Source organism: Myotis brandtii, unplaced genomic scaffold, assembly GCF_000412655.1.
Source record: "Myotis brandtii unplaced genomic scaffold, ASM41265v1 scaffold923, whole genome shotgun sequence".
NCBI lineage: Eukaryota > Metazoa > Chordata > Mammalia > Chiroptera > Vespertilionidae > Myotis > Myotis brandtii.
In genome coordinates this window covers 1,162,900-1,190,142 of record NW_005371804.1, presented here as the reverse complement: position 1 = coordinate 1,190,142, position 27,243 = coordinate 1,162,900, and the positions used below count along the sequence as shown (strand labels likewise).

The 27,243-nt window shown below is 48.8% G+C and overlaps 1 protein-coding gene across 3 annotated transcripts; it reads right to left on the bottom strand.

Moving 5' to 3' along the window:
- On the bottom strand, window positions 1-25,870 carry MX1 (MX dynamin-like GTPase 1). Of its 3 annotated transcripts, XM_005885691.2 has the most exons (15): window positions 25,841-25,870; window positions 24,986-25,068; window positions 23,909-24,034; window positions 18,719-18,911; window positions 17,522-17,659; window positions 16,626-16,780; window positions 15,862-16,000; window positions 14,977-15,175; window positions 12,909-12,987; window positions 11,298-11,420; window positions 10,796-10,937; window positions 9,042-9,200; window positions 5,049-5,125; window positions 3,694-3,936; window positions 1-645 (listed from the first exon to the last, which is right to left on the bottom strand). In XM_005885691.2, exons 3-15 carry the CDS (start codon window positions 23,996-23,998, stop codon window positions 415-417), a joined length of 1,968 nt encoding a protein of 655 aa, XP_005885753.1. In that variant the 5' UTR covers window positions 23,999-24,034; window positions 24,986-25,068; window positions 25,841-25,870; the 3' UTR covers window positions 1-414. The 3 variants fall into 3 exon arrangements, with proteins under 3 accessions (XP_005885753.1, XP_014388412.1, XP_014388413.1); XM_014532926.1 differs by lacking the exon at window positions 25,841-25,870 and having other exon boundaries at window positions 23,909-24,037; window positions 24,993-25,715; XM_014532927.1 differs by lacking the exons at window positions 3,694-3,936; window positions 5,049-5,125; window positions 9,042-9,200; window positions 25,841-25,870 and having other exon boundaries at window positions 24,986-25,719.
- Between the last annotated feature and the right edge of the window lie 1,373 nt (window positions 25,871-27,243).

Below are 27,243 nucleotides of genomic sequence, written 5' to 3'. Positions count from 1 at the left end.
AACGTCTGTTAGAAAAGAGTTTATTACAAACAGATGAGGTATGACTTCTATAGCATTCATGCAGAGGGCACTCAGGGTCCTAAAACATCGGGCGCATGAACGGTCCTGGGAGAAACCGGGCAACAGCCCTGCTATGGGGCTCAGGGGCGTGGGTCCCTGAGGAAGATGGGGGAGAGCCGGGGAAGCAGGGACGACATGATGGGACGATCATTTTCCTCACCAGGAAGACGGTGCCAGCCGCCCAACCTACACCACATCCTGCACGAGGGGGGGGTCTCGAGTCTCAGGCTGGAAACCACATCTGGAAACCACATCGCTCACCACAGCTTCCTCCTGGTCCCTCCCCTCTACTGGGACGAGCACGGGTGACTAACAAAGAGGACCCCGGGAGGTGAGGCGCAGGGGAGACAGCCCTTAGCCCGGGAACTGGGCCAGCCGGCGCCGGGCCTTGGTCAGCCGCGCCAGCCGCTCCTTCAGGAACTTCCTCTTGTCGCTGGTGTCGCTGTGCTCCTTGAGGAGCATGTCGTACTTCTCCTTGTCCTGCAGCAGCTGGAGCATGGCCTTCTGCAGCTGCTGCCCGTACGACCGGAGGACGAAGAACTGGATGATCAGAGGGATGTGGCTGGACAGGCGGTTGCTGGCCTCCTGCAAGAGACGGTTCACAGGGGGGTTGAGGGGACACTGAAGGAAAGCCCCCCTCGTGACTTTCGCCACGTGAGCACCCGGCGGGACCGGACCCAGCAGGTCTCAAACCTCGGTGCTAGGGGCAGCGAGGGACCACACAGGTCCCTGCGGTGCAGAGGGCGCGGCTGGGGGCTGGGGTCAGGGGCCAGCTGGGTTCCCACTGGCTTGTCCTGACAATGAAAGGGTCACTTCTGACGGGAGACGGTCATATGTACCCCAAAAGGGAAACGGGGGACACGTTCACACTATTTTCAACTCTGCCCTGAAGATTTTAGGCTGTTTTTTTTTTAAGTCAACACTAAGATGTGTAGCAGAACAGTGATGGGCTATCAAAAGCCACAGAAGGGCCCAGGGAGTTTCAGGCAGGTGGACAGGTAGTTCAACCCTGCTCCCCACCCCCACCCCCACCCCCATCCCGCCTGTGAGTGAAAAGTTTCTCTTTCCCGAGACGGGCCATCTCTCCGGAAGCTCAGAGAGACTCGCACTGAGCAAGGGCTGTGACCTCTCGGTGCCTCGGGTTCCTTCTCTATAAAATACCAGCACCGGCCTCACGGGATGGTTAGAAGGTAACAGTTTGGAAAGATGCCAGGCGTGGAATGAGTCTAGAGCAGCGGTTCTCAACCTGTGGGTCGCGACCCCTTTGGCGGTCGAACGACCCTTTCACAGGGGTCGCCTAAGACTATCCTGCATATCAGATATTTACATGACGAGTCATAACAGTAGCAACATTACAGTTATGAAGTAGCAACGAAAATAATTTTATGGTTGGGTCACAACATGAGGAACTGTATTTAAAGGGCCAGAAGGTTGGGAACCACTGGTCTAGAGGGTCAGTGACGTGGAGATGGCACACAGGCTACGGGTTCTAGAGGGGGCGTGAGCCAGGAAGGCGGCCTGTCCCCAGGCAGAGACGGAGGAAAGAAGAAAAGGGACAGGCTGGCAGGACGCATGCAGGCGGGATGCTGGGGGCCACCGGCACTGAGGTCTGATGCTGGAGAACGGACAGGAGCTGAGGGACGGCTAATATCTGGAGCGACACAATCAGGCACCCGAAGCAGCTTCCTGCAGGTAACACTGATCAATCTAAAGCAAGTGCTAGGTCTGCCCCAGGTCTGATGGTCACGCTCATGTGTCAGCTGGGCCAGGCAACAGTCCCCAGGTATTTGGTCAAACACGAATCGAGGTGTCCTGTGGATGTGGCTAGCATCTACAATCAGCTGGCTTTAATGAAGGAGGTTGTCCTCATCATGTGGGTGGGCCTGTCCAATCAGCTGAAGGCCTTGCGAGAAAGAAATCCTGCCTGTACACAGCAGTTTCGACTCCTGCCCAGGAACCTCCAACTCACCTCGCCTGATGGCCTTCCTACGAACCCCGGACTTGCCCCGCCAGGCCCCACAACCCATCAGCCAGCTCCTAGAAACACATTTCTTTTCCTTTTTAAATTTTTTAAATTTTTTGTTTTTGTTAATCCTCACCTGAGGATACTTTTCCGTTGATTTTTAGAGAGAATTGAAGAGAGGGAAAGACAGAGAAAAACATCGATTTGAGAGAAACACATTGATTGGTTGCCTCCTGCAGGAGCCCTGACCAGGGCCTGGGCCGGGGAAGAGCCTGCAACCAAGGTACATGCCCTTGACCGGAATTGAACCCGGGACCCTTTGGTCCACAGGCTGATGCTATCCACTGAGTCAAACCGGCCAGGGCTAGAAACATATTTCTTCACCTACATCTATCCTATTGGTTCTGTTTCCCTGGTACAACCCTGACTAATACACCAGAAATCTCATTTATCCTCCAGATATGTGATGCATGAATAATTCCAAGCACTGCAACATCCCTGTGTTAGCAAAAGACTGGAAACACACTACGCCTGCAGCAGCACACATCCATAAAATGAGAGACTCCGCTGCCATGACAAAGAATAAGGCAGCACCCGTGAGCGGGAATGGAACAATCTCCAAGGTGCAGTAAAGGAAGCAAGATGCCAAGCAGCACACACGGCTAACCTTGGTGTAAAAGCCATTTGCATGTATACATACATTGCACACACACACACGTGTATGCTGTCCCTTGGAGGACATCGAGAACCTGGAGGACTGCGTCTGCTGCTGCTGGGGAGGGGATGGCATGGCTCCGGGCGGGGTGGGCGGGAGACCCACTCTCCACTGTCACTCGCTCTGTTTTGGATTTTGTGCATGTGTGCGCATGACCTACTCTAACAGGTTCTGTGAGGCAGGTGAGCAGACACAGGGTAAGTTTCGCTGCAGGAGAGGCCAAGGTGCACAGGCGTCCTTCTGTCTTGCCCTTCACTGGCTTCGCTCACATGTGTGCACCTCCCAGTGTTAGCGGACACGGAGGTTAGAGCCCTGCGGCTGGGGGCACGGCGTTCCCCCGGGAGCATTAGAAATGTGGCATCTGGGCCCAGCTCAGACCTGCGATCCGCCCCTGCATGTCAACAAGACCCCGGAGGTCAAGTGTGAAAAGCAGGGCTTCAAGCACAGGAACGGTGAAGGATGGAGACGCCTGGGAAAGCGAGGGGTGATTATGTGCTCTACGTGTCCAGGTTTCTCGTGTCCCAGCGGTTCTAACTAAGGTGGCTCAGCTGCTGTGAGCAGCCTGCCCAGGATGTATCAGATGCCCCTTCGTGTCATAAAACACAGAGAAGTAATCAAAGCTCACGTCTCCAGGCGCAGCTTCTGTGTGTGCAGCCGCCATTGCATCCCACGGCTGCTAAGGGAGTTACACCCACTCATCCCCCAGAATAGTCACTGGAAACCTACGAGGAGGTGCCATTTTACAGAGAAGAAAGCTGAGGCTCAGAGGGGTTAAAGAACTTGGGTGTGAGTGGCTCTAAGCCACAGCCTCTTCTCGTCTTCAGAGGCCGAGTTGCTTCTATGGAGGTGAACAAAGGGCAGAACGATGGAGCTGGCTGGTGGGCAGCTCACGGAGACAGTAAGTCAGGAAATGAGACAGAAAGCGTCTTTCGGAGACACGCGCAGACTCACTCACCAGGCGGTAGGCCAACAGGTGTTGGAGGATTTCAGCGAGGGAGCAAGTCAAAGGATCCTCCAGAGAGGACGTCTGCTCGCGAGAACTCCCCTTCTGCTCTTTGGATTCCTTCTCTCGGATCTTCTGCAGCGCACCCCGGTACGCTTGGTCTTGGCAGTAGACAATCTGCTCCATTTGGAAGTGCAGTCGGATGGACTTCTCCGCTTCTTTTTCTTGTTCTGACTTAATGTCTTCAATTTTGGACTAATGCGCAAGAGAAACACAACACCGTTTCCCTCCAGAAATCAACCCCTGGGTCAGAGGAAACTGGGTTAGACACAAAGCCCCCAGCTAGCAGGCTCTCCAACTGGAATTAAAACAGCACGCTGCTTCGGGGCAGCCTTCTGCGCCCCGTCTTGGCTTATCTAAGATGGGGTTCCCACCCTCCACAGAGGCTCAGAATTCCTGAAGAGCCTGAACCGCACAGGTGACCAGACCCCTCGTCCCCAGAGCCTGAGGACTCAGCCTCTTTGGTTTCTCTTTTCCTGGCCTCTCATGTGGTGAGTGTATACCCATCAGAGAGCTCCCGGGATAAGAGGGATGAATTGAAGTCAGTCAAATAGTCAAATTCATTCTCATTCCCTCTCCTCTCTCCTCTCTCCTCTCTTCCTCTCTCCTCTCTCTCCCTCTCTGGTTTGTTCCTGGGACTTAGAGAAACTGGCTACCTGGGAGCCCGGGCATCTTCACACAGACAGCACCTGGACCCCCACCTCACCGAGCGCCAGGAAGTGGGACGCGCCCTGCCGGTGTGGCCTCAGGGTTTCCTCCTGTGTTCACACAACCTCTGAGGTGAGGAGGCTGCTCTCAGCCGTGCGCGGTGGAGGAGGAGCTGCAGGCCAGGCTGGCTAAGCGGCCGCCGAGCCCTCCAGCTCCTGCACAGCAGAGCCGGCCTCCCGTCTGTGCTGGGTGCTCGGGACTGAACGTCTGTGTCCCCCAGATTCATATGCTGACATTCTAACTCCAATGTGCTGGTTCTGGACGGAGGGCCTTCGGGAGGTCTAGGTCAGGAGAGTGGAGTCCTCAGAATGGGACCGATTAGTGCTTGTAATGGGATTAGTGCCTTTAATAGGATTAGTGCCTTTGCAAAAAGAGACACCAGAGGTCCCTCCCCTCTCTGTCTATCTGTCTCTTTCTTTCTCTCCCTTTTATTGCTTTTAATGAGACTTCACTGGTCATAAAATAGTAAGATTCACTAATAAGCTGCATAATTTGATTCTCCAAATGTACAGTAAAGTTGCAACGGTCTTAAATCCAGGAAATCTATTTTCTAGCATCAGGGTTAATTATTTTCTTTTTAAGCAAATGGTTGGTTTTACCTTGCAGGTTCTGAAAAGGTTGAAAAACTCCTCATAATTTTTCTTGGAAACATCTGTGAAGGCAAGCCGGACCATATCTGATGAAAGAAAAACAAAAAAGCCCAGTATTAGTAGGATCATTCATCATCTTAATAGATTGCAAAAAATAAGAGGATAAGATGACAAGAACAAAAGTGCCCTCCATCCCTCCCTCCTCCCCCATCTCCCGCTCTTCTTTGCACTAAAGGAAGAAGGCGTGCTTTTTGGCTCAAGAGCTCCCTAAAAGAATTTTAAATATATTTTTTTGTTGATTTCAGAGAGGAAGGAAGAGAGAGAAACATCAATGAGAGAGAATCATTGATTGGCTGCCTCCTGCACGCATGTGCCCTAAGGGGAAATCAAACCCATGACCTCCTGGTTCATTGGTCAATACTCAACCACTGAGCCACACTGGCTGGGTCCTAGAAGATTTATAAACCTAATGTCCCCAGCATACTTATTTAACATTTGAAGTTTTCATCCCAAGTTTAAATAGTTGCATTTTTTTTATATATATATAAAATCAACATTTAAGTCAAACCTCACATCATTCTTTTAAATACATCAATGAGATCTAAACATCCACATTATCTATTTGAGAAGAAATACACAAATAAGCTCTTAATCAGAAAATGTACATTATTTTCATTTCTGAAACCTGTATTTCCATTTGACTTCCTTACAGAATTTATCCTAACAGTATCTTTATGCTTGAAAATCTTTTACTGACTCCACACTTTATCTTTCTAAAACAGAAGTTTATATATACACTAGACGCCCAATGCACGAAAATTCATGCAAGAGTATGCCTCCCTTCCCCCGGCTGCCAGCACCCGCTTCTCTCTGGCACTTGGGACCCCGGCTGGCTTCACCTCGGCTCCCAGCTTCCTCAGGAAGGATGTCTGAAATAATGTCTGGAAGACGTCTGGTCTAATTAGCGTATTACCCTTTTATTAGTATAGACTAGAGGCCCGGTAGGGCGGCGGGGGGGTGGGGGGGGAGTCCCCTCAGCCTGGCCTGCACCCTCTCCAATCCGGGACCCCTCAGGGGATGTCCAACTGCCGGTTTAGGCCCGATCCCTGTGAAATAGGGGACTGCTAGCTTCTAACCACTGGCCTTCCTGCCTGCCTGATTGCCCCTAACCCCTCTGCCTGCTGGCCTGATTGCCCCCTACTGGTCCCCTGCCAGCCTAGACGCCCCCTAACTGCCCCCCTGCCAGCCTGGTTGCCCCCTAACTGTCTGGAAGGAAGTTGGACGTTCGGTTGACCCGGTCTAATTAGCATATTACCCTTTTATTAGTATAGATACTTCTATGACTATAAGTCTCTAAAAACAACATATTTTCTTCAGGAGTGAATTAGAAGGGCACAACTGGTCAATACAACACAAGAACAGATTTTGACATATAATTATTAAGCCTCAAGTAAAATTTTATTAGAAATATACCCCTTAATGAGACAGTGGAGTAACCACAGCAGTGGGTGGAGTGGAGGTGTTGGGTCATAAGAAACGTGCATTTGGTCTTTGCCCCTGGTTCCTGACACACAGCTCTCCCATTCCTTAGGCCTTCCTGGGGGTAGAAGCATCTTCTGTCCTAATGAGGGGACTCTGGGTGGCCCTGGGTAGCCCAGGATGGAGGCTGGTTGCCAGGAAGCCCAAGGCTTGATTGGAAACCTGGAACTTCAGCACAACCTCCCCCAAATTTCCAGCATTGGGGGAGAAGGGCAGGGAAGAGGGATGGAGACTGAGTTAATAATTGTTTATGCCTACATGTGTGATAATTGATTATACCTCCATAGAATCTCCTAAATGACAGGGTTCGAAGAGCTTCTAGGTTAGTGACCTGCCCAGAGAGCAGTGACTCCCAACTCTGTGGGACCTGCTCTTGGGGTACCCCCAGACCTGGCCCTATGTATCACTTTCATTTGCTTCCTTTGTAATAATCAGTCCTTTATGCTACATCAGTAAAGGTAAGTGTGTTCCTGAGTTCTGTGAGCTGTTCCAGCAAATTACCTAGCCCAGTGGTCGGCAAACTCATTAGTCAACAGAGCCAAATATCAACAGTACGATTGAAATTTCTTTTGAGAGCCAAATTTTTTAAACTTCAACTATATAAGTAGGTACATTGTTATTAACCTAATTAGGGCACTCCTAAGCTGGCCTTTGCTAAAAACGTCCTCAATCTGATTGAGGTACGTTCGCTGAGGTCGACCCCTTCCAACTCTCCCATCCACACTCGTCTTGTATACTTGTTTCAGATAGATGAGTGTGGAAGGGAGAGTTGGAAGGGGTCAACCTCAGCGAACGTACCTCAAAACAATGTACCTCCCCCGTGCTGTGTATCCCGCGGTGCAGGTGGGCCGCATATCCCGTCGCCCGACCGACCGACACCCCCCACTTCTTCTAACGCCACTTCTTCAAAATAGACTCGCCCAGGCTGAAAACCGACTTCTGCGCATGGGCCACGAAGTTTCAATCACACTGTACGTGTGCGCCCGCACGTGGTATTTTGTGGAAGAGCCACACTCAAGGGGCCAAAGAGCCGCATGTAGCTCGCGAGCCACGGTTTGCCGACCACTGACCTAGCCTGAGGAGGGAGCTGTGGCAACTCTGATGTATGGATAGCTGGCGACTGCACCCGAAGCCGGCATCTTGTGGCACGGAGCCCTTGAGCTGTGCCAACTAACTCTGGGTAGTTAGAATTGGAACTGAATTGAATTGCTGAACACCCAGTTGATGTCCAGAGAACTAGAGAACTGGTTGGGCTTGTTATAAAAAATGTGTACACACACACACACACACAAGAGGCCCGGTGAACAAAATTCGTGCACTGGGGGAGGGAGTGGTGTCCTCAGCTCAGCCTGTGCCCTCTTGCAGTCCGGGACCCTCAGGGCATGTCTGCTTGCCAGCTTAGGCCTGATCCCCCTGGGCCTAACCCAGCACTCAGACATTCCCCCTTGCAGTCCGGGGCTCTCACAGTCCAGGACCCCTTGCTCCTTACTGCCCACCAGCCGCAGATGTGGGAGAGGCTCCTGCCACTGCTGCTGCGCTCGCTAGCCATGAACCAGCTTCTGGCTGAGGGGGCGGGGAGAGGGAGGGCCGCTCAACCAGAAACTGGCTTGCTGCTACATAGCACTGGCCCCACCCCCCGCCCACTGGTGGGGGGAGGGCCGATCTGGGGGCCGGGTCAGCTGGAGGGAGGGCCATGGGAGGTTGAGGTGCCCTGGTCATGCTCCATCCCGCCTCTGTGGAGGCACCAGGACCACACAGCCCCCTCTCCCGCCGCCTCTGGAGGGGCTCGGGGACCACCATGGCTGGCCTGGCAGCACAGGCTCGCTGGCCCCGCCCCCCTGCCCACTGGGTGTTCAGGAAAGTCGTTCTTGCCTCAGCCCTTGCAGCCCCGGCTTTGTCCGGAAGGTCATCTGGAAGGATGTCTGGAAAGACGTTTGGCTGTCTGGTCTAATTAGCATATTAGCTCCTTATTATATAGGGTAAACAGAGCCACTTTAAAATGGAGAAACTGCCTTGCTCGCCTTATGCCTCAAACTGTTGAGATGTTAGAACAGGCAAAATGGCCTTTGATCTGGACTGAGGGTAACACTGTGTCCCAAAGCACTGACTGTAAGGATCACAAGAAAGCAGATAGGATTTCAACTGGACTGGAAATTAAAACTGTTTAGAATTAGCGTCACTGCATCAGCTTATCAGCACCAACAGCAATGCCTTCCTTCTATGGAGGCAACTGTCCCCTTCCCTTTCTCATCGATCCCCCTGGCCTTTCCCTCCTCAGCGGAACACCATTTGGGCTTCTGCCTGAATCAGTGTTTCCCAAGTAGCTCTTCTTATTGATCTCAAAGAACCGCCCTGCCCTACTTCGGCCTTTTATTTCTAGGTGAGCGGGTGGCTGGTGCTGGGACACCAGGGGAGAGCTCTGCGGCCTGGCACTGGCCTGAAGGCAGACCCAGGAGGACTCACCGGTGATCTTATGCAGCATTTCCACCGCCGGCTCCTCCAGGGTCTTCACTTGCTTCTTTATGATCGTCTCAAACGTCTTGTAATTCACGAACCCTGGCAGCTCTCTGCCGCGATACTGATTTTCAAATTTCCTGATCTGTCTAAAAATATCGTCATAACCTACCGTGGGAAGAAAGAGCTCTGAATTATTTTACAAAAATAACGTCGCCAGCTTTTCTAAAGACAGCGCCATCCTGGACTCTCTGAAAGCACAGAGTGGCACGAAATAAAAATCACATCTGATTTGCAAATCGAAAAACAATCAGGGGTTGCAATAGCGAAAGAGGCCTTAATGTACTTTCCCTTGGTCATCTTGAGAGGGCAAGGATAGAGCCAGGGCACGACGCCAGCGACCAGTGACTGCAGACCTATTCTTTAAAAGGTACTTGAGTATGAAAGTTTGTCCATCAATTGGGTTTTTACCAAAGCAGTTGCATCCTAATAGAACATTATGACTTGCAGGTCCTTAAGAAAGTGGGATTGACCGTGAACACCACCTGGAATTCCCTAGGCATCCCTTCTTCATGTGCTGTCGCATGAGTAGGAGGACTGTGCAGATCAAGTGGGGTCACACAATAGCCGGCACACAGGATCGTATTAGTGTGATATGTTTACTATGTAAAAACCACTTGGCTTTTTCTTCATATGTTTGGAATTCTTTGTTAAAATATATAATATATATATATTTCAGAGAGGAAGGGAAAGATAGAGAGAGAGATAGAAACATCAATGATGAGAGAGAATCATTGATCAGCTGCCTCCTGCACTCCCCACACTGGGGACCGAGCCCGCAACCTGGGCATGTGCCCTGACCAGGAATTGAACCATGACCTCCAGGTTCACAGGTCAACACTCAACCACTGGGCCATGCTGGCAGGGCCGGAATTCTTTTTATTCTCAATATACTAGGTGTGAAGGAAAACACGCCACTGGGGGGCATTCAGCAGGACTCTGGGTCCTCTTTTGGGAGAATTAACCAGGGATCATAGCCTGAGTTCCCTTTCTCGGTCAGGAGATACTTTCTCATAGAAATGTTTTAAATGGAGGTGCAAGCCGTGCATTGTAAAATTCACCCTATTGGAGTGTACAATGTGGCGGTTTTGGGTATATAGTGGGGCCTTGACTTATGAGTGTCCCGACTAACGAGTTTTTTGAGATACCAGCTGTCTCTCGGCCGATTTTTTGCATTGAGTTGATAGAGTAATTTGAGTTAACGAGCTCCTTAACGAGCTCGGTCTCGGAATGAATTAAACTCGTAAGTCAAGGCCCCACTGTATTCACAAAGCTGTGCAGCCATCACTACTATCTAACCCTCAAGCATTCCCATCGCCCCCAGGAACCCTGTGCCCATCGGGTCCCTCCCACCCTCCTTCCTCAGCCCCTGGAAACCACAGATCTACCTTTGGCCTCTGTGGATGTGCCTACTGTGGACATTTCCTGTGAAAGGAATCACACGGCACGTGGCTTTTTGTGTCTCACTTCTTTCACCGAGCATGAGCCTTCACGCTTCAGCCACGCGGTAGCCCGTGCCAGCACTCCACGCCTTGCGATGGCTGAGTAACATTCCATCATGTGGTGTTACAGTCTGAATTCTGTCTCCCCCAAATTAACACGTCGAAGCCCTCGCCACTAATGCCTCAGAACGTGGCTGTGTTTGGAGCGAGGGCGTTTAAAGAGGTCACGAAGCTGTGTGTGTGGTGGTGCCTCAGACTCACCTCTCTGGAAACTCTTTTCGATCTCAATGCTCCACTTGCCGAACTCCATCCGGATTCTGGTGAACAGCCGACTGTTGTCGCCACACACAGATTCCTCCCCCTCTACTAAAGCTTGGATGTCCTGATTAAATGTATTGATTTTCTGTGAAGAGGAAGCACAAGTGGAGCTATGTCAGATGCTAGCGTGGCGGGATCTGGAGATGATACGCGTGCTGAGGGCAAGGCATTCTTGCTGCCTACGGCCCACTCTGGGGAATGGGCACCAGGCCCCGCCCCCACTCTTCCATTAAGGCCTTCGGGGTCTTGGGTGAGTCCCATGATGAGGAATCAAGGAGCAATGTGACCCTCCACCCTCCACACCCCACCTCCCTGCTCCCCGTCCCTCAAACCCGGCCCCTTTCTGGTGCTCAGTGGACAGAAAAGAAAGAAGCGCATAAGGCACGGGGCCCCTTTCATATATTCAGGGTGTGACCCTTCAGCACGATGCCACGGAGCTACTCACGTCAATCAGAAAGAACATTTTCTCAGTTTCTTCTTCCGGGATGTCCATGCCATACTTCTGCAACTGCTCTGTTATACTCTGCTGGTTCTCCTTTATTTGATTTTCTAGCAGGGGCAGAGATTTCTGGGGAAAGTAGGAAGAAAGTCATGGAAATACAGCAATGTGAACCGGGAATGAAAAGATGGCCCAGGCCTCCTTCTGTGAGGTGCGGGGCAGCTGAGCCGTGCATCTGACTTCCCGGCTTCCTCTAGAAGGACTCTCCTGCCTGGAGAGAGGGCACTGCTTCCCACCCGGGCCTGCCCACCCTCCCACTCCCGTGCAAATAGCCTCAGCCATGCCAGGCGACCCCTTGGCATGGCTCCTGGGCCCTGGAAAAGCAACTTGTCTAGTGGGTTCGGAAAAAGTGCAGCTGCAACAATTTGAGATTTAGCTACTTTCATGCTGTTGTTCAAGACGGAAAGTGATCAGGCCCTTGTGTCTCTAATAACAATCACAAGGTGGAGTGCACGTGCCAGCTCAGCCTTCCATGGCGAGCATCTAAAGACGCCGGCTAACATGTCACACGCAGCCTTTAAACGTATCAGTGAGCTGGCAGGTGTTCACAGACACCCAGCAGCCAAAGCCGGCTGCCAGAGGGGAGCCGCAGTGAGGCTCGATTTGGCCTCAAGGGCATTTGTGAGAGAGAAAGCTTGAACTCGCCTGAGGTGATACTGAGGTGAAGGAGAAATCCCTGGGGGCTTGCTCCAGGCAGGAATCTAAGGGACGAGCACCTTCTTTCTAGATAAACCTGGGGTCCTGACACGATGCCCTCATCATAGCAGGAGGCACAGCCTGCCCACCAGCCCATTCCTGGGGGACTGCATGCCACGCCTGGACTCTGTGCCGAGTGGAGAAGAGAAAATCTCCACGGAGAGTCTGGACCCACAGCCAGCACTCAGACAGGTTTGTTCCCCAACTTCACACTTGCTGAGGGGTCCCCAAACCTCCAGCTAAGAAGCTAACATGGTTCAAGCTAGAAGCAAACGCTGCCTCTCCCCGAAGAGCCCCACTGAACCCAGGCTTCTGCAAATCCCCACAGACCAAGTTCCAAGAAACTCAGGCTCCCAGTCAAAATTCCCGCCCAAGGCCCTGTGGGAACGGCCCGCGGAACCATCTGATTCTGGAACCATTGAGTTCAAGGCACAACAGAAATACATGCAAAGGCATCTTTTAAAAGGATTGAAAATGGGAAAGAGCAAGAGACTGTGCGGACAGATTGGAAAAGAAGCAGAGAAATGTTAAGAAATGAAATACGATCATTACAATTACCAAGGCAGGCTGACAGTGGCAGGCAGTGAGAAAGGAGGAGTTAGAACAGTGCTCAGAAGGTCTTGATTTTTAATTCGACCAAGTGGACACTGTCAGCATCCCTCTCACTGTGTGGTCCTCTGACAAGCACCATGCATGACCCGGGCCCTCTCTAGAAACGGGGGGTTTCAGGCCACACTCCCGACCCGCTGAGCCTGGGCCTGCGTCTTCACAGATGCCCAGGAGTTCCGTGTGCTCGCTGACGGTTCAGCTTGCTGTTAGTAGGATTCTACCCAGAGAACAGACAGCCCTCCCTGTGCTTACACTGATGTGTGCGATGAGCTCATTGGTCAGTCTTTCTGCCAGGCAGGGGATCGTGGCCTTTCCCTCCTCCAGGAGATCCCTGCAAGAGAAGACGGCACGCACACCTATCTTAGTGTAGCCACAGAAGGCTTTGTGGGGCTGCCTGTGGAAGTCACGGCAAATCCAGTAACTTCCAACTGGAGGGAGTGCCCTGCTGTTGGTAGGTGCCCCACCAATGTTCAGAATTGGATCGTATAGAAGGATGACTGCATTTTAGTCAATTCAGATCATTCAAAAGTAATATAGAATGACCCCTTCTGTTGATGTGTGAAATGTGTCTTTACAAAAATACAGTCACCTACAGATACGTTTTCATCACACACACACACACACACACACACACACACACACACACTGTGTGCACCACACATGTAAATATACATAGTGCATATCGGTAGAGGACTTCATAAAATTACATTGACCCGTATTTACATAGGTGTGAGGGTGAACCTGGAACCAGGGGACACGGCTTCCCCGAGACGAGGACTGAAACCAGGGCTGCTTGGGCGAAGGAAGCCAAGCCCTCCTCTCACTCAGTCCAACTCTGAGTTCCCAGGGTGAGTTACGACAGGGTTCTGACATTGCACAAAGCTTGGCAGGATAAAAGGCAGGAAAGCATGAGTCGACATACCTATTAGTGAGATTACACACAAGCTCAAGTTCTCTTTCCACACCTGTCCTTTGTCTAGTTGTCGTAAAATACACATCTCATAAAATTTACCGTTTTAACCACTGCTAAGTACACAGCCCAGGGGTATTAAGCACATAGACGCTGTTGTGCAACCATCTCTACCATCCAGCTCCTGAACGTTCCATCTTCTCAAACTGAAACCCTGTCCCCGTTGAACACTAACTCCCCACCCCCCAGCTCCAGGCCCTGGCTCCCACCATCCTACACTCTGTCTCCATGACTACGACCACTCTCGGGACCTTATGTAAATCGTACAGTGACCAGCTTATTTCACTTAGTATACTGTTCTCAAGGTTCATCCATGTTGTAGCAGGTGTCAGAATGTCCTTCTTTCTTAAGGCTAATATTCCATCGTATGAATAGGTCACATTTTGTTTACCCATTCATCCATCGATAGATACTTGAGTTGTTTCATCTTTCGGCCTTTGTGACCAGTGCTTCTGTGCTCAGAGGTGTGTGAATAGCTGTTTACACACCTGTCAATTCTGAACAAGACCTCTCCACGGGCTTCTGGGAGAATTGATCGTAATGATATTAACAATGTGCGTGGGGCTCCACCCGCATACACAGGTGTGCACACAAGGGCCTCAACATCCCATAAGCACCTTTTCATTGACATCTTTTTGGCCTGGTACCAAAGCGCCCTGCAGAGGCTGGGCCGGAGGGCTCCCTGCCCCGGGGACAGAGCCAGGCTCCTCCCTTCCCGCCAATTCTGCATCTTCTCAGTAATTTAAATCTGAGCAATTTATCAATCTCTTCCTTTATAAAAAATTCTTGTCTTTGGCCTTAGAGTTAGAAAGATCTCTATTATGGGATTCTAAACTCTCCATCTGTAAGCTTCAACCAGTATTTATTTTGGTGTAATGTGAATGTTCAAGGGCACGAAGTTTAACTTTTTCCCCCAAACATTAAATGATTTTTTCAGTGCCACTGATTAATCATCAAAATGACATGGCCCATGGATTTGAAAGGCCACATTTATCATATATCCAATACATGTACCCGGGTCTATTTTTGGACTTTCTACTTTTTTCCTATTTGTTGTATTTATGCTTTTATTCTGGTTCCAGCACCATACTATTTAAATTATTGTAGCAAGTTCACTCCTTAATTTGATTTTTTTTACAAGTTTGTGGGGTTTTTCTTTTGTTTTGTTTTGTTTTGTTTGCCATGCATGTGAATTCCTCCATCTTTCTTCCAGGGAAAACCCACAGTCACTCTCAGGATCAAACACTCACACATCGACCCCAAAATCCGCTTTTGGAAGAGGTGGTTTTCCCCGGGGAGGACAGAGGTCCTTGGTTAGGTTTGACCTTGGGAAAGCGGAGCCGGGCGTACCTGAAATACGGATGGTCCTCGAAGAAGGCCCTCTCTCTCTGCAGGGCCTTGGACAGGCTCATCTGGTACTGGATGTCCTGTTGGCCCCGGCACTTGACGATCATGTAGCCCTTCTTCAGGTGGTAGACGAGGTTTCGCACCACATCAACCACCTTGTCTTCCGTGCCTCTGTCCACCAGGTCGGGCTTTGTCAGGATCCCTGTGAACCGGAGACTTTCAATTAGGGGACACTCACAGCTCGGGGACACTCACAGCTCCGTTGGAGCGAGGAGTGGTCAGCTCACCACCTGGGGGAGGAGAGCCTCCTGGCCACCCGCTTCCTCCCAACCTTGCTTGAGGGCAGACCATAGGGCTTGCAGAGCCCAGGTGCAATGCACGGAACTTTCCATCTTCCCCGTCTGACACTATCCCCATTAAACACTAACTCCCCATTCCCCCTTCCCAGCCCCTGGCACCCTCCATTCTGCTTTCTATCTCTATGAATCTGACTCTTCTAGGGACCCAATAAATGTGTTATTTGGCAAAATATTTTCAAGGTTCATCCATGTTGTGGCATGTGTCACATGTCCTTCCTTTTTTCCCACCCTCAAATTCACTGTTAACTGACATAACTGCTTTCAGGTTTTGCCCCACTCCCTGAACTCACCAGGCCTTTTGTAAGCAGGCAGACAAGGGTTATGAGCCCACTTGTGGCCAACAAGAATCCACGTGACCCGCGCCATCGGGACTCAGTGGGCACCAAACCTGACACCTTAGCAGTCTCATCCGCTGGGTGCAGCCCCCCTCCCCACCCGGCACGTGTGCCAACAAACACCCATTTGGATTCAAGGGATGCTTTCCCACTATCAGACCCCCTACCATTTGTCGGTTCGTCCCTCTTCTTACCTATGGTCCTGTCTCCATCGGGGTCCACCTCGTGAGCCATGCTCAGCGCCTCTGTGGTGGCGATGTCCACGTTACTGGGCACCACCACCAACATGATGGTCTGTTGCCTCAGGATGTACTTCTTGATGAGTGCTGTAATCTGTAAGGAAATGAGAGGATGTGAGAGTTGAGATAGGTCCTTGGAGTCCCAGGCGTATCCTCCCCTCAACACAAGCCTAGTAGCTCTTCCCAAGCCAGAGTTATAAGGAACTAAGTTCTCTGTGGCAGAAAGAGCTCTGGGGTCAGGGAAAACCAAGGTTTCTGCTCATTAACCATCTCCTAAAACCTCAAATCTGATGGTCACAAAAAAACAAGATGCTACAAGAATTGCTCGAGTCTTGTCTAAATCATTAATCCACAGGGTAAGAGTCATTGATAGGGAAATATCATTATATTGTTTCTAGCGCTCTCTCTTCCCATGTAAGATCCATCTCTAGTACATGCCAGTTTAGATATGCCACAAAATGTGACTATACCTAAAAATGCATCACCATAAAAAACATAAAACATAGAAAACATATTTCCAATTTTGCCTGTTTGCCTCACTCTCTCCAGAGAAGCCTCTACCTGACTTGGTGGAGAAAACTGCAGCCATCATGCGCTCTAAATTCCCTACTCATACCTCCTAATATCCAACCCTCAGCATCAGCCCTGAATTCACTATTGCTCTAATGCAGCCTCCCTCTCCACAAAGACCAAGGTCAAGATGAAGCCTGAAGTTTCACCTGACGTCCGATGTCAGCTGGCTGATTGCCCACAGCCACCCTGGTGATGCCAGGAAGGTCTATCAGGGTCAGATCTGGCACGTGAGGGGAGCTGACCTCCAGATTAATTAGCTCTTGACTGATTCCCACACCTTCCCCAGCAATGACATTCTGGGCTAGAGAAGAAGAAAAAAAGAAAAACCAAATAGCACTTAGGATGAAAGTTACCCATTACAGCGAATCCTCTGAAGGCAACACCTACCAGTCACTTTTGTACCTTCCCCAAATGACTGAAACTTAAGTATGTGACATGGTAGGAAGAAATTAAAGTCAATAAGGAAAAGTTATTTATTCATCTCAATCACAGTTAGCAGCGACTAACTGTGTTATTCCTTTGTCTTTATCAACTTCAAGTCTGATTTCTCCCTTTGGATGTCTCAAATTGGTCAAATGGTCTCTGTGGTTTACATCTACCAAGACCTTCCATAAATTAGTCTAAACAAGGATTCTGTAAACACATCTATTCTGCTCCTGGAGGAAAAGGCCCACCTAGATTCCTCTTCCATCAGGTCTGTGGAGTGGGGAAGCCCTTGAATAAAAAAGACTCAATATTTGGAGACAAGCTTTACATTTTAAAATTCACATCATCCTCAGATACTTAACTTATACACTAAGCAATACATTACTGAGGTCAGAATCTGCTCAAAAGCACTGATATTAATGAGGGAAAAGAAGATAAAAATATGAGAGAGCTGGGGCCTAATGAGCAGGAGGGAGAGAGGGATGGATGGTTCCCAAGGGTGCCAGGCGGACCCAGAAAGGAGAGAGTGGGAACATTGACAGGCAGACCCCACCCACTTCACCTGGTTTGACCTGACATCCAAATAGGTGCGGATGAATGAATATGGGGTACTTACCTTTCCTGATTTCCTGTTCTACCTCCGAAGCAGCTGAAAGATCAATCTCCAGGTCCCGGTAAGTGACTTTGCCTTTCCACTCATCATCATGCCTAAGTTTTCTCAGTTTCAGCACCAGGGGACATCTTGTAACAATACCTAGGAAGCCAGGTGCATATCAGTTCCATACTCCGCTCTTAAAAGTCCTATATGGTGGCCTTGGATCAATGGCTCTCAAAGTTTCATATAATCTTGGAGACTGTTCACACTGCTAACGTTCTGGTCTCACCCTCTGATACTCTGATGCATGACGTCTGTGGTAGCCTCAGAAATATGCACTTAGAATATACATCTGAGGTGATTTTTGGCTCCCTAATGCTTGAAAGCCTCTATTTTAAGTATCTTGCTTCATCCCAGTGTTTTGTCCCCAACTCAGGTGGTAAATAACAAACTTATGCAAACATCCTCCATTATCCCCTAATATACACACTACTCCTGTCAGAAAGGCATCTATCCAGAAAGACCAAGACCAAAGATGGTCTATCCATCTTCCATATCCAGAGCATGGTCAAGACCCATTTCAGGTCTGTCTGTGTCCATGAGCCCTCACTGATATCCTTGGTCTTGTAGCTCAAACAGCACCAATGATCAGAGAACCAATCTTTGCCTCTCAGATGGAGGGTCAGCTCTGAGGAAGGGGCTCAGGAAAGACGCCCACATGCACAGAATCCTGGGCTGGAGACCCATATGCACTTACTCAAGACCTTCCACACAGTGCAGGTTATGTATAAACCACACAGAATTGTGCAGTGAGTGGGTATTATGGACTGAATGGTGCCCCCCTCAAAATTTACATGTTGAAACCCCAACCTCCAATGTGACTGTATTCGAAGATAGGACCCTCCTTTAAAGAGGTGATTAAGGTTAAATAAGGTCATAAGGGTGGGTCACTAACCAATATGACTGGCATCCTTCTAAAAAGAGGAAGAGACACCACACATGTGTACACAGAGAAAAGGCCATGTGAGGATTCAAGGAGAAGATGGTCATTTGCAAAGGAGAGAGGCCTTGGGAGAAACCAAGCCTGATGACACCTTGATTTTGAGCTTCTATAGCCTCCAGAACTGTGAGAAACAAATTTCTATTGTTTAAGCCACTCAGTCTATGGTAGTTTGTTATGGCAGCTGCAGCCGACAGATAGAGAGGGTAAGTTCTTACCGCTGCCTCTGGGGAGGGAGACACCAGACAGCGCCTCCAGCACGGAGCTCTTGCCCGAGCTCTGGTCCCCGATGACGGCGATGGCGGGCAGGGCCAGGTCCTGCTCCACGCCCAGGGCCCGCAGGGAGTCGATGAGGTCGATGCAGGGGCGCACCTTCTCCTCGTACTGGCTGCACAGGCTATTCTCCAACGTCTAGCAAAAGCAGAATCCGAGAATTTTGTCATGGCTTGCAGGTCATGCTCCATCAAAGATGGACAACTTCAACTTGCCTAATATACAGGTTATTCAAGTTACCAAAAGAGAGTGGGAGAGGAACAGGAAAAAAAGAAAAAGAGACCCGGAGGCAGCGCTGTGGCGGGTGGGCAGGGCCTCCCTCTGTGGGGGCGATCCGTCACGGAGCCCTGGCTGGGTGGGTAGGGCCTACCTCTTTGGGGTGATCAACCATGGGGTTCCCGGACTGTGAGAGGGCACAGGCCGGGCTGAGGGACCCCACCTCCCCCCAGAGCACAAATTTCGTGCACCGCGTCTCTAGTACTGGTATAAAAATGGAGAAAGAAATTGATAGATCACATACATTTCCAGAAGTAAACTGACACATATATGAATAACTGATTTTGGACAATAGTGTAAGAACTATGCAGTGGAAAAAGGATAAGCTTTTCAACAAACGGCATTGGGATAATCTAATTACCAGCATGCAGAAAACAAAACAAAAACAACACACATACCACCTAATATCTATCACACCATATACAAGCATTAGCTCACAATGGGTCATAAACCTAAATGCAAAACTTAAAACTACAGAAGTTCTAGAAGAAAACATAGCAGAAAATCTCTGTGACTGTGGATTAGGCTGTGGTTTCTTAGGCATGGTCCCAAAAGCAGAATCCATAAAAGAAACCAACTGACAAATTCAACTTCATCAAAATGAAAACATTGGATGTTTAAATGAGGCTAGGAGAATGAAAAACAAGCTACAGTCTGGGAGAATATGTTTGCAAAGCATATATCTGACAAAGGACTTGTACCCAGAATTACAAAGAACTCTCAAAACTCAACAATGAGAAAACCACCCAATTAAGAAAATGAGAAATTAATTTTATCTTTTCTTTTTTAATTCCTATTTTTGGGTGTGTTTTATAATATACATAAATTTTACTAGAATACTTCCTTTACATCGTGGTAAGAAGCAACTTATATTTTGGGCCAGGCAAGTCTTTGTGTTGGGGGGCTATTCTGTATTCTAGTATTATAGGCAGGGGTCCTCAAACTACGGCCCGTGCGCCACATGCAAATACAAATATTGTATTTGTTCCCATTTTGTTTTTTTTACTTCAAAATAAGATATGTGCAACGTGCATAGGAATTTGTTCATAGTTTTTTTTTAAACTATAGTCCGGCCCTCCAAAGGTCTGAGGGACAGTGAACTGGCCTCCTGTTTAAAAAGTTTGAGGACCCCTGATTATAGGAGATTTAGCAGAATCCCGGGCCTCTATTCACTATTCTCCATGAGTTGTTTTTTGGGGTTGTTTTTTTTTTAATGGTTCAAAAACTTTTAAGTATATTTTACTAGAGGCCCGGTGCACGAAATTCATGCACTCAGGGGGGTACCCTCAGCCCGGCCTGCGCCCTCTAGCAGTCTAGGACCCCTCACTACTTACTGCCCACCTGCTCGCTGCACTCGACTTGCTGCTTCTTAGCGTTGCCATGGAAGCGGGAGAGGCTCCCACCACCACTGCTGCACTCACCAGTCGTGAGCCTGGCCTCTGACTGAGCGGCATTCCCTCTGTGGGAGCTCACTGACCACCAGGGGGAAGCTCCTGGGTTGAGCATCTTCCCTCCGGTGGGCAATGTGCATCATAGCGACTGGTCATTCTGGTTGTTCTGCCATAATGGTCATTTAGGCTTTTATTATATAGACTAGAGGCCCGGTGCACGAATTCATGCACCAGTGGGGTCCCTTGGCCTGGTCTGAGGGATTGGGCCGAAACCCATTCTCCGACATTCCCCAAGGGTTTCCGGATTGTGAGAGGGCACAGGCCAGGCTGACAGATGCCACTGGTGCACAGTAGGGGCTGGGGAGGGATGCAGGAGGTTGGCCACCTGGGGAGGGACCGAGGGAGTGCTCCATGGCACGTCCGGCCCATCTCGCTCAGTCCCGATCGGCCAAACCCCAGAAGCAAGCTAACCTACCAGTCAACTGTCTCCCCCTGGTGGTCAGTGCACATCATAGCGAGCGGTTGAGTGGCCTTAGCATATCATTAGCATATTATGCTTTAATTGGTTAAATGGACAACCAGATGACTGGACACCTAGCATATTAGGCTTTTATCATATAGGATTGATTTTTACCAAAAGGAAGGGAGAGGGATAAAGAGTTAGAAACATCAATGAGAGAGAAACATCCATCAGCTGCCTACTGCACAACCCCTACTGGGGATTGAGCCCGCAACCAAGGTACATGCCCTTGACCAGAATTGAACCTGGGACCCTTTAGTCCGCAGGCCAACGCTCTATCCACAGAGTCAAACCAGTTAGGGCCTCCATGAGTTTTGACAACCAAAATGTCTCCAGACTTTGCAACATGTTCCAAGAGGCAAAATTGTCTCGGGTTGCAAACCACTGCCTTACAGAATATGCATGAGTTCAAAACTTCATATATGGGAATACTGACAAATTCAGTAGAAAAGGGGGTACACTGGCAAGGACTCCCTCAACTAACCTTGAGTGGGGCTCTGTTGAGCCCTCTCCTCAGCCTGCTGCTAAGCCAGTTCATCCAGAATCCCTCACCTTTGATAGCTAATCAAGTCCCTCCCCCTTCCCCACCCCTCAATCTTAGCATTTCTCCCTCCTCTCTCTCACCCTGCCCGCTGGCTATAAACCCCAGTTGTACTTATATTCCACACTGAGCTCAATCTCTCTCCTCCGTTGCAATAGTCTTGAATAAAATCTTCTTTGCTATTTTTTTTAAGTATCTAGTGCAATTTTTCTCCATAACAACACTTAAGAAAGTAGTGCACCCTGCCACAGGGAAAGCCCATGTATCCATGAGTAGCCTCAGTATCCAACCCCCTTATTGCTTCTTTTGGTTTTCATTTTTTTTTATCATCCCTTCACAAGAGTGTATAAAAGATGAATAATTAGCAAATGCACATGTGCCAACCACCTGGGTTAAGAAAACACATATTCTCAGGACTTAAGACACTCCGTACACCTCTCCCCAATCACCTCCCTCCTATTGCCCCTTCACCCTCACAAGGTCCTTCTACCCTGAGGCTTGTGATAACCACCTATCTGCTCTTCTTCATCGTTGTACCACCGAACCATCTTTCCCTGAACAACACCATTGCTTACTGTTGCTTGTTTTGGAACTTTACATAAATGAGATCACACTGTACATTTCTTCTATGACGTGATTCTTTGGTTCACCACTGTTTTTTAGACGCAGCTATCTGGATGCCTGGTAACCTAGTTCATTCATTTTCACCGCTATATCCTACTAGAATTCTGCTGCATACGCATACCACAATCACACATGGGCACCTGTGTTGGTTCTGGGTTTTGCTATTTATAAACAAGGCTGTTAGAAGCACGGCTCCCAGGTGGAATGGGCAAGAGTTTGCATAGTGGTTTTCAAACGTAAACCTGAAGTAGAATCATCTGGAGGGCTTGTTAAAGGCCCCCTCCTGGAGTTTTAGTTTTCTAGGTCCAGGGGAGGAGTGTGTGTGGGTGTGAACATTTGCATTTCAAATATCATCTGCAGAGTAGCATCCCAGGCGATGCTGATATCACTGAGTTGGGGACCACACTTTGAGAACCAAGATCGGCGCCTAGAAGTAGAATTGCCAGATCACCAGACACTGTTCAACTTGCCTGGAAGAGGTCAGGCTACTTCCAAGCAAGTGGGTGTGAGCTGTGCGAATTCTTACTGCCCCCTACACCACCAGTTACAGCCAGGCCAAGACAGTTACGTATAGAGTAGGTCCTCGGATTATGTCGGAGATCCGTTCCTACAGCACAACCGTAAGTCGGAACCCACCTACGTAAGCACCTACGTCACTCACATGGAGCACATTCACAGCAGTGAAGTGAAACAGTAAAAAAATTTAAAAGAAAGAACAATTCCTGACCTGTACTTGTGGTAAATAAAAACATAAAGCACATATGTACATACGTCAAAATGACAGAACTTTTTTTTTAATAAATGGGAGATGGCGATGTAACTACGAAAGGACGTACGTCGAGTCTGACATAACCAGAGGATTGTCTGTATTAGGGTGGAAAGATGGGCGGACCTTTTTATTTTCCTATGTCCTTCAACATGGTTTTTAATATTGCTTAAGATACTGATAACACTGATCATGAAAATGGAGTCAACTTGAAAGGAGCTGATCCATGGCTTGAAAACATGTACTAGCAAGAAAAGGAGCTTTTTCTAAGTGCCCAAGCTACCTGCATTCACTCCTCTCAACAGCCACCTGAAGTAAATACTATTCTTATGCCCTTTAAAGATGGAAAACCAGGCATATAAAGGGAGGAATAACCGAAGATCACGCAGCTGAAAGTGTCAGTGTTGGGATCAAATGTAGGCCAACTGATTCCAGAAGCTAAATTTGGTTCCCAACAAAAATATGTCTTGATTCTGGGGAAACAGACACCAACATGGCTGCCCTGTGAGGGAATGTCATGATGACACCTCAGAGCAGGGGTCCTCAAACTTTTTAAACAGGGGGCCAGTTCACTGTCCCTCAGACCACTGGAGGGCCAGACTATAGTTTTAAAAAAAACTATGAACGAATTCCTATGCACACCGCACATATCTTATTTTGAAGTAAAAAAACAAAACGGGAACAAATACAATATTTGTATTTGCATGTGGCCCGCGGGCCGTAGTTTGAGGACCCCTGCCTCAGAGGGTTGCAGTTTGAGACTGAATCATGACGTGAGCAACTGGTAACACAGGGTTCCTAGCACCCAGGACCCAGGCCAAAATTGCACCCTAACCAGCATCAGCTAAGGCAAAAAGTCTACATTCAGTTGCAAGAAGGGCTCAAGCTGTAGGATCCACATCCCTGTTCTGCTCCGAGAGACGTGAGGGAGCGAGCCTCTCCGGCCACGCACGGGGCAGCTCTGAAATGGACACGGCTCACATCCACACGGAGAGTGACTTCCAGGCAGCAACTTACTGTCTCCAGATTTCCCTCCGGCGCAACAGCATCTCCATTTGGTAAGGGATGACTGGATGCAGGGGTGGAATCAGGAGTTGCTGTTTCCATGTTAGAATGAACTGTCTTCTCCCTTTATCGGTTCAGCTTAAAACCAAGCAGATCAGGATGAACACAGTCAGAAGCTGGGTACGTTCAATCATGCAGCCACGCCCACCACTCTACTGACGGAAAAAGAAATGACAGCAGGAGCCGGAGGAAGCCAATGTCCGATGATGACAAAGGCTGCATCCCAGCTCAGTGCTCTACAGAATATGCTTCTAGACCCCAAAAGATTTTTTTAAACTAGATATTTCCTGTCATCATTTTAGGTTGAACATCAAACGTTTTTTTCACCACGCCTGGCTGGTGTGGCTCACTGGTTGAGTGTTGACCTATGCACCAGAGGTCATAGGTTTGATTCCCAGTCAGGGCACATGGGCACATACCAGGGTTTGGGCTCAATCCCCAGCAGGGGGCGTGCAGGAGGCAGCCAATCAATGATTCTCATCATTGATGGTTCTCTCTCTCTCTCCCTCTCCTTTACTCCTCTAAAATTTAATAAAAACATATTAAAAATTTTTTTTCTCACCATAAATTTAGATAGTGGCAAAGAATGAAATTTATGATGTATTTTTTAAGTTTGCATTTAAAAATAAAATTATCGTAGAATTCATTCTAAAAAAAAAAATAGAACTCATTCTAATGCAGCTGAAGGAATCTAATTATGGTAACTTGATACCCAAACCTATCGTTTAAAAAAATATTAACTCCGTCATTTATTCTTGATCCCTGATTTCATATTTTCATTCCATTTCTTCCACATAAGTGTATCTCAATGTTATTCATTTTATTTTTTAAAGTATTTAACTGACCACTTTATACTTGCCTGCACACAATAAATATATATGCATATATTTGAAATTCATTTGAAAAATTTTCTGAGACCACAAGTCTCCAAACATTACATTTTACACAACCAATAATCTTGGATAAACGTAAATAAAACTATCCTCCTTTGTTTTAAAATAAATGTTATAAAAAATATAAAGCACCTACTTAGGTCCAATGTAACTTCCTTTTCCTTGACGACGTAAAGTTGACGAGTTGGACAGAAAGGCAAAGCTGTTCTCCTACACCGCCTTCAAGTCATGGAAAACACACAAATTAGACCAAAACCCTGCACATAAGTGAGAGAACTCATCTAGGTCCTTTCCCATAGCTGCCCATGGTGCAAACACAGAGGGGACAGAGGGACACACTTTGAGGCCCATTCGTGGTTCCCAGAATCCTTCTTGTAAATCCTGAATGTTTTAATTCTGAGACGGATGGATAAGGCACAGAACACCATGCTGTAAATTTACTGCCTGAATCAAAATTTTTTTCTGATACTCTCTATGCTTCTTCTCTGATCTCCCAGAGCTATGCAGTCTTTCTCAATATTGGTACAGTTAAAAGGCAAGATTAAAAAACACACACACAAAAGGGAGACTGGGATGAATTCCTTTTATGGAAAAGTGGGAGAAAGGTGACCAGGAAAGGCGATCAATTTTAGAGTACTACGGGCTTTTGCAATCTGTAAGTGCACCCCTTAACCCCATGCCTTTGGAAAGACTTCTGTGCTCAGAAGGATCTCAGGAATTGTATTTATAAATACATTCCCTTCATGTGCTTTTGTTTTTCTTGTCATGATTCTCTCTGGCTATGTATGTCTTGTCTGGGTGCTAAGGTCCTCTACAGACAATTGTTCAGAAGAGTCAGCGGCAAGATGGCGGCATAGGTAAACACCGCAGACTGCTGCCGCAAACAACCACTTCAAAAATACAACTAAAAGACGGAACGGACATCACCCAGAACCACAGGAAGGCTGGCTGAGGAGAGACTCTTCAACTAGAAGGAAAAATAACAGCACACCGAGGCTCAGAGGAGGCGCAGTGTGGAAAATACTCAGGTGCGGAGGTGCGCGTGCAAAGCGGGCTGGTGGCTGAGGGCGCGGTTGTCGTTTTCGGTGAGGGGGGAGTCTCAGACTCTGAGCTCCAATCTGGGCGAATCTCCAGGGACTCAGACTCAAACGGGAGAAGCGGGATTGTCTGGCATCAGTTGGAAGGCAGCTTTCTCTCCGAGGTTTGCAGCGGTTCCTGGGGTTCTGAGAAGCAGAGCCTCTGGGAACGGGACTGAGGTCAGCCATAACCGCTCCCTCCGCCCGCCCTGCCCTGTTGAGCCCGCCCCGCCCAAGCCCTGCGCAGAGCCATTTGCCGGATCGCCTCAGGCAAAGGCTAGATTAGCCCCTCCCCAGAGGACAGAAGTTTTCCGCGGCAGACACAGCTGATTCACACAGCCAGTCGGCCTGGTGGTCAAATCCCTCTAGTATTAACTACAACAATCAAGGCTCAACTAGAACAAGACTGCGCACAAAGACCACTAGGGGGTGCACCAAGAAAGCATAAAAAATGCGGAGACAAAAAAACATGACAGAAATGGAAGATATAGAGCTGAAAATCGCAATTTTGAGGGCTTGCAAAAATGTGCTAGAAGCTGTCACTACACTTGAGGAGAGACTCACGAAAACTAATGAGACCCTCGATGCTATGACAGACAATTGTTCAGTTCAGGAACCACAACTACATTTATTTGGATCATTAGAGATGCCAGAAGGTAATACAATTTAAAAAAAAATTCGCCCTAGCTGGTTTGGCTCAGTGTATAGTGTCAGCGTCCCGGGTTCGATTCCAGCAAGGGCACATGCGGGCTCGATCCCCAGTAGGGGGCGTGCAGGAGGCAGCTGATCAGTAAGGTCTCCTTCATCATTGATGTTTCTCTCTCTCCCTCTCCCTCTCTGAAATCAATAAGAACATATATTAAAAAAAAATTCCCAATCAGTGAAAGAGCCCCAGCCATTGGGGGTCAGAGTTACTTCCTGCCTCCTACGCATTTCCCTGCCGATAATTTGGTGGTGCTTTTTTGGTTTCCCTTCCCTTGAGGCTGTTGTTTCCTCTGAGGACCGGACAGCCTTGAACTCCAGAGACACCCCTGAGTCATGTCCACTGGGCGAGGCGTGTCTCATTGCCAGCCATGGCGACGCAGCGCAAAATGCCAGGACGAGAAATAGAAACTATGTTGTGCAAAGTTTTTGCAGAAAAGCCGCCGGTTGGCGGGGCTGTTTTGGGTCGGTCTCCCGGGAGCCTCGGCAGCCTGAAGGCGACCCGAGTGTGCTCTGGCCCAGCGAACAACGTCATTCCCATCAGGACTGTTATTAGCAGCCCCGCAGCGCCCACACCCCGAGCGCCCGTGCCGACCGCCGCCCAGACGCCCCGCCC

What these genes read in the sequence shown, in the direction of transcription:
- MX1 (XM_005885691.2), bottom strand. Translation starts at nt 23,998, where the DNA reads ATGGAAACAGCAACTCCTGATTCCACCCCTGCATCCAGTCATCCCTTA. An exon ending in CAGCTGACATCGGACGTCAG is followed by an intron (nt 16,001 to 16,625) that starts GTGAAACTTCAG and finishes ATTTCCTTACAG; the next exon opens with ATTACAGCACTCATCAAGAA. An exon ending in ACCTGTTGGCCTACCGCCTG is followed by an intron (nt 646 to 3,693) that starts GTGAGTGAGTCT and finishes CGTCTCTTGCAG; the next exon opens with GAGGCCAGCAACCGCCTGTC.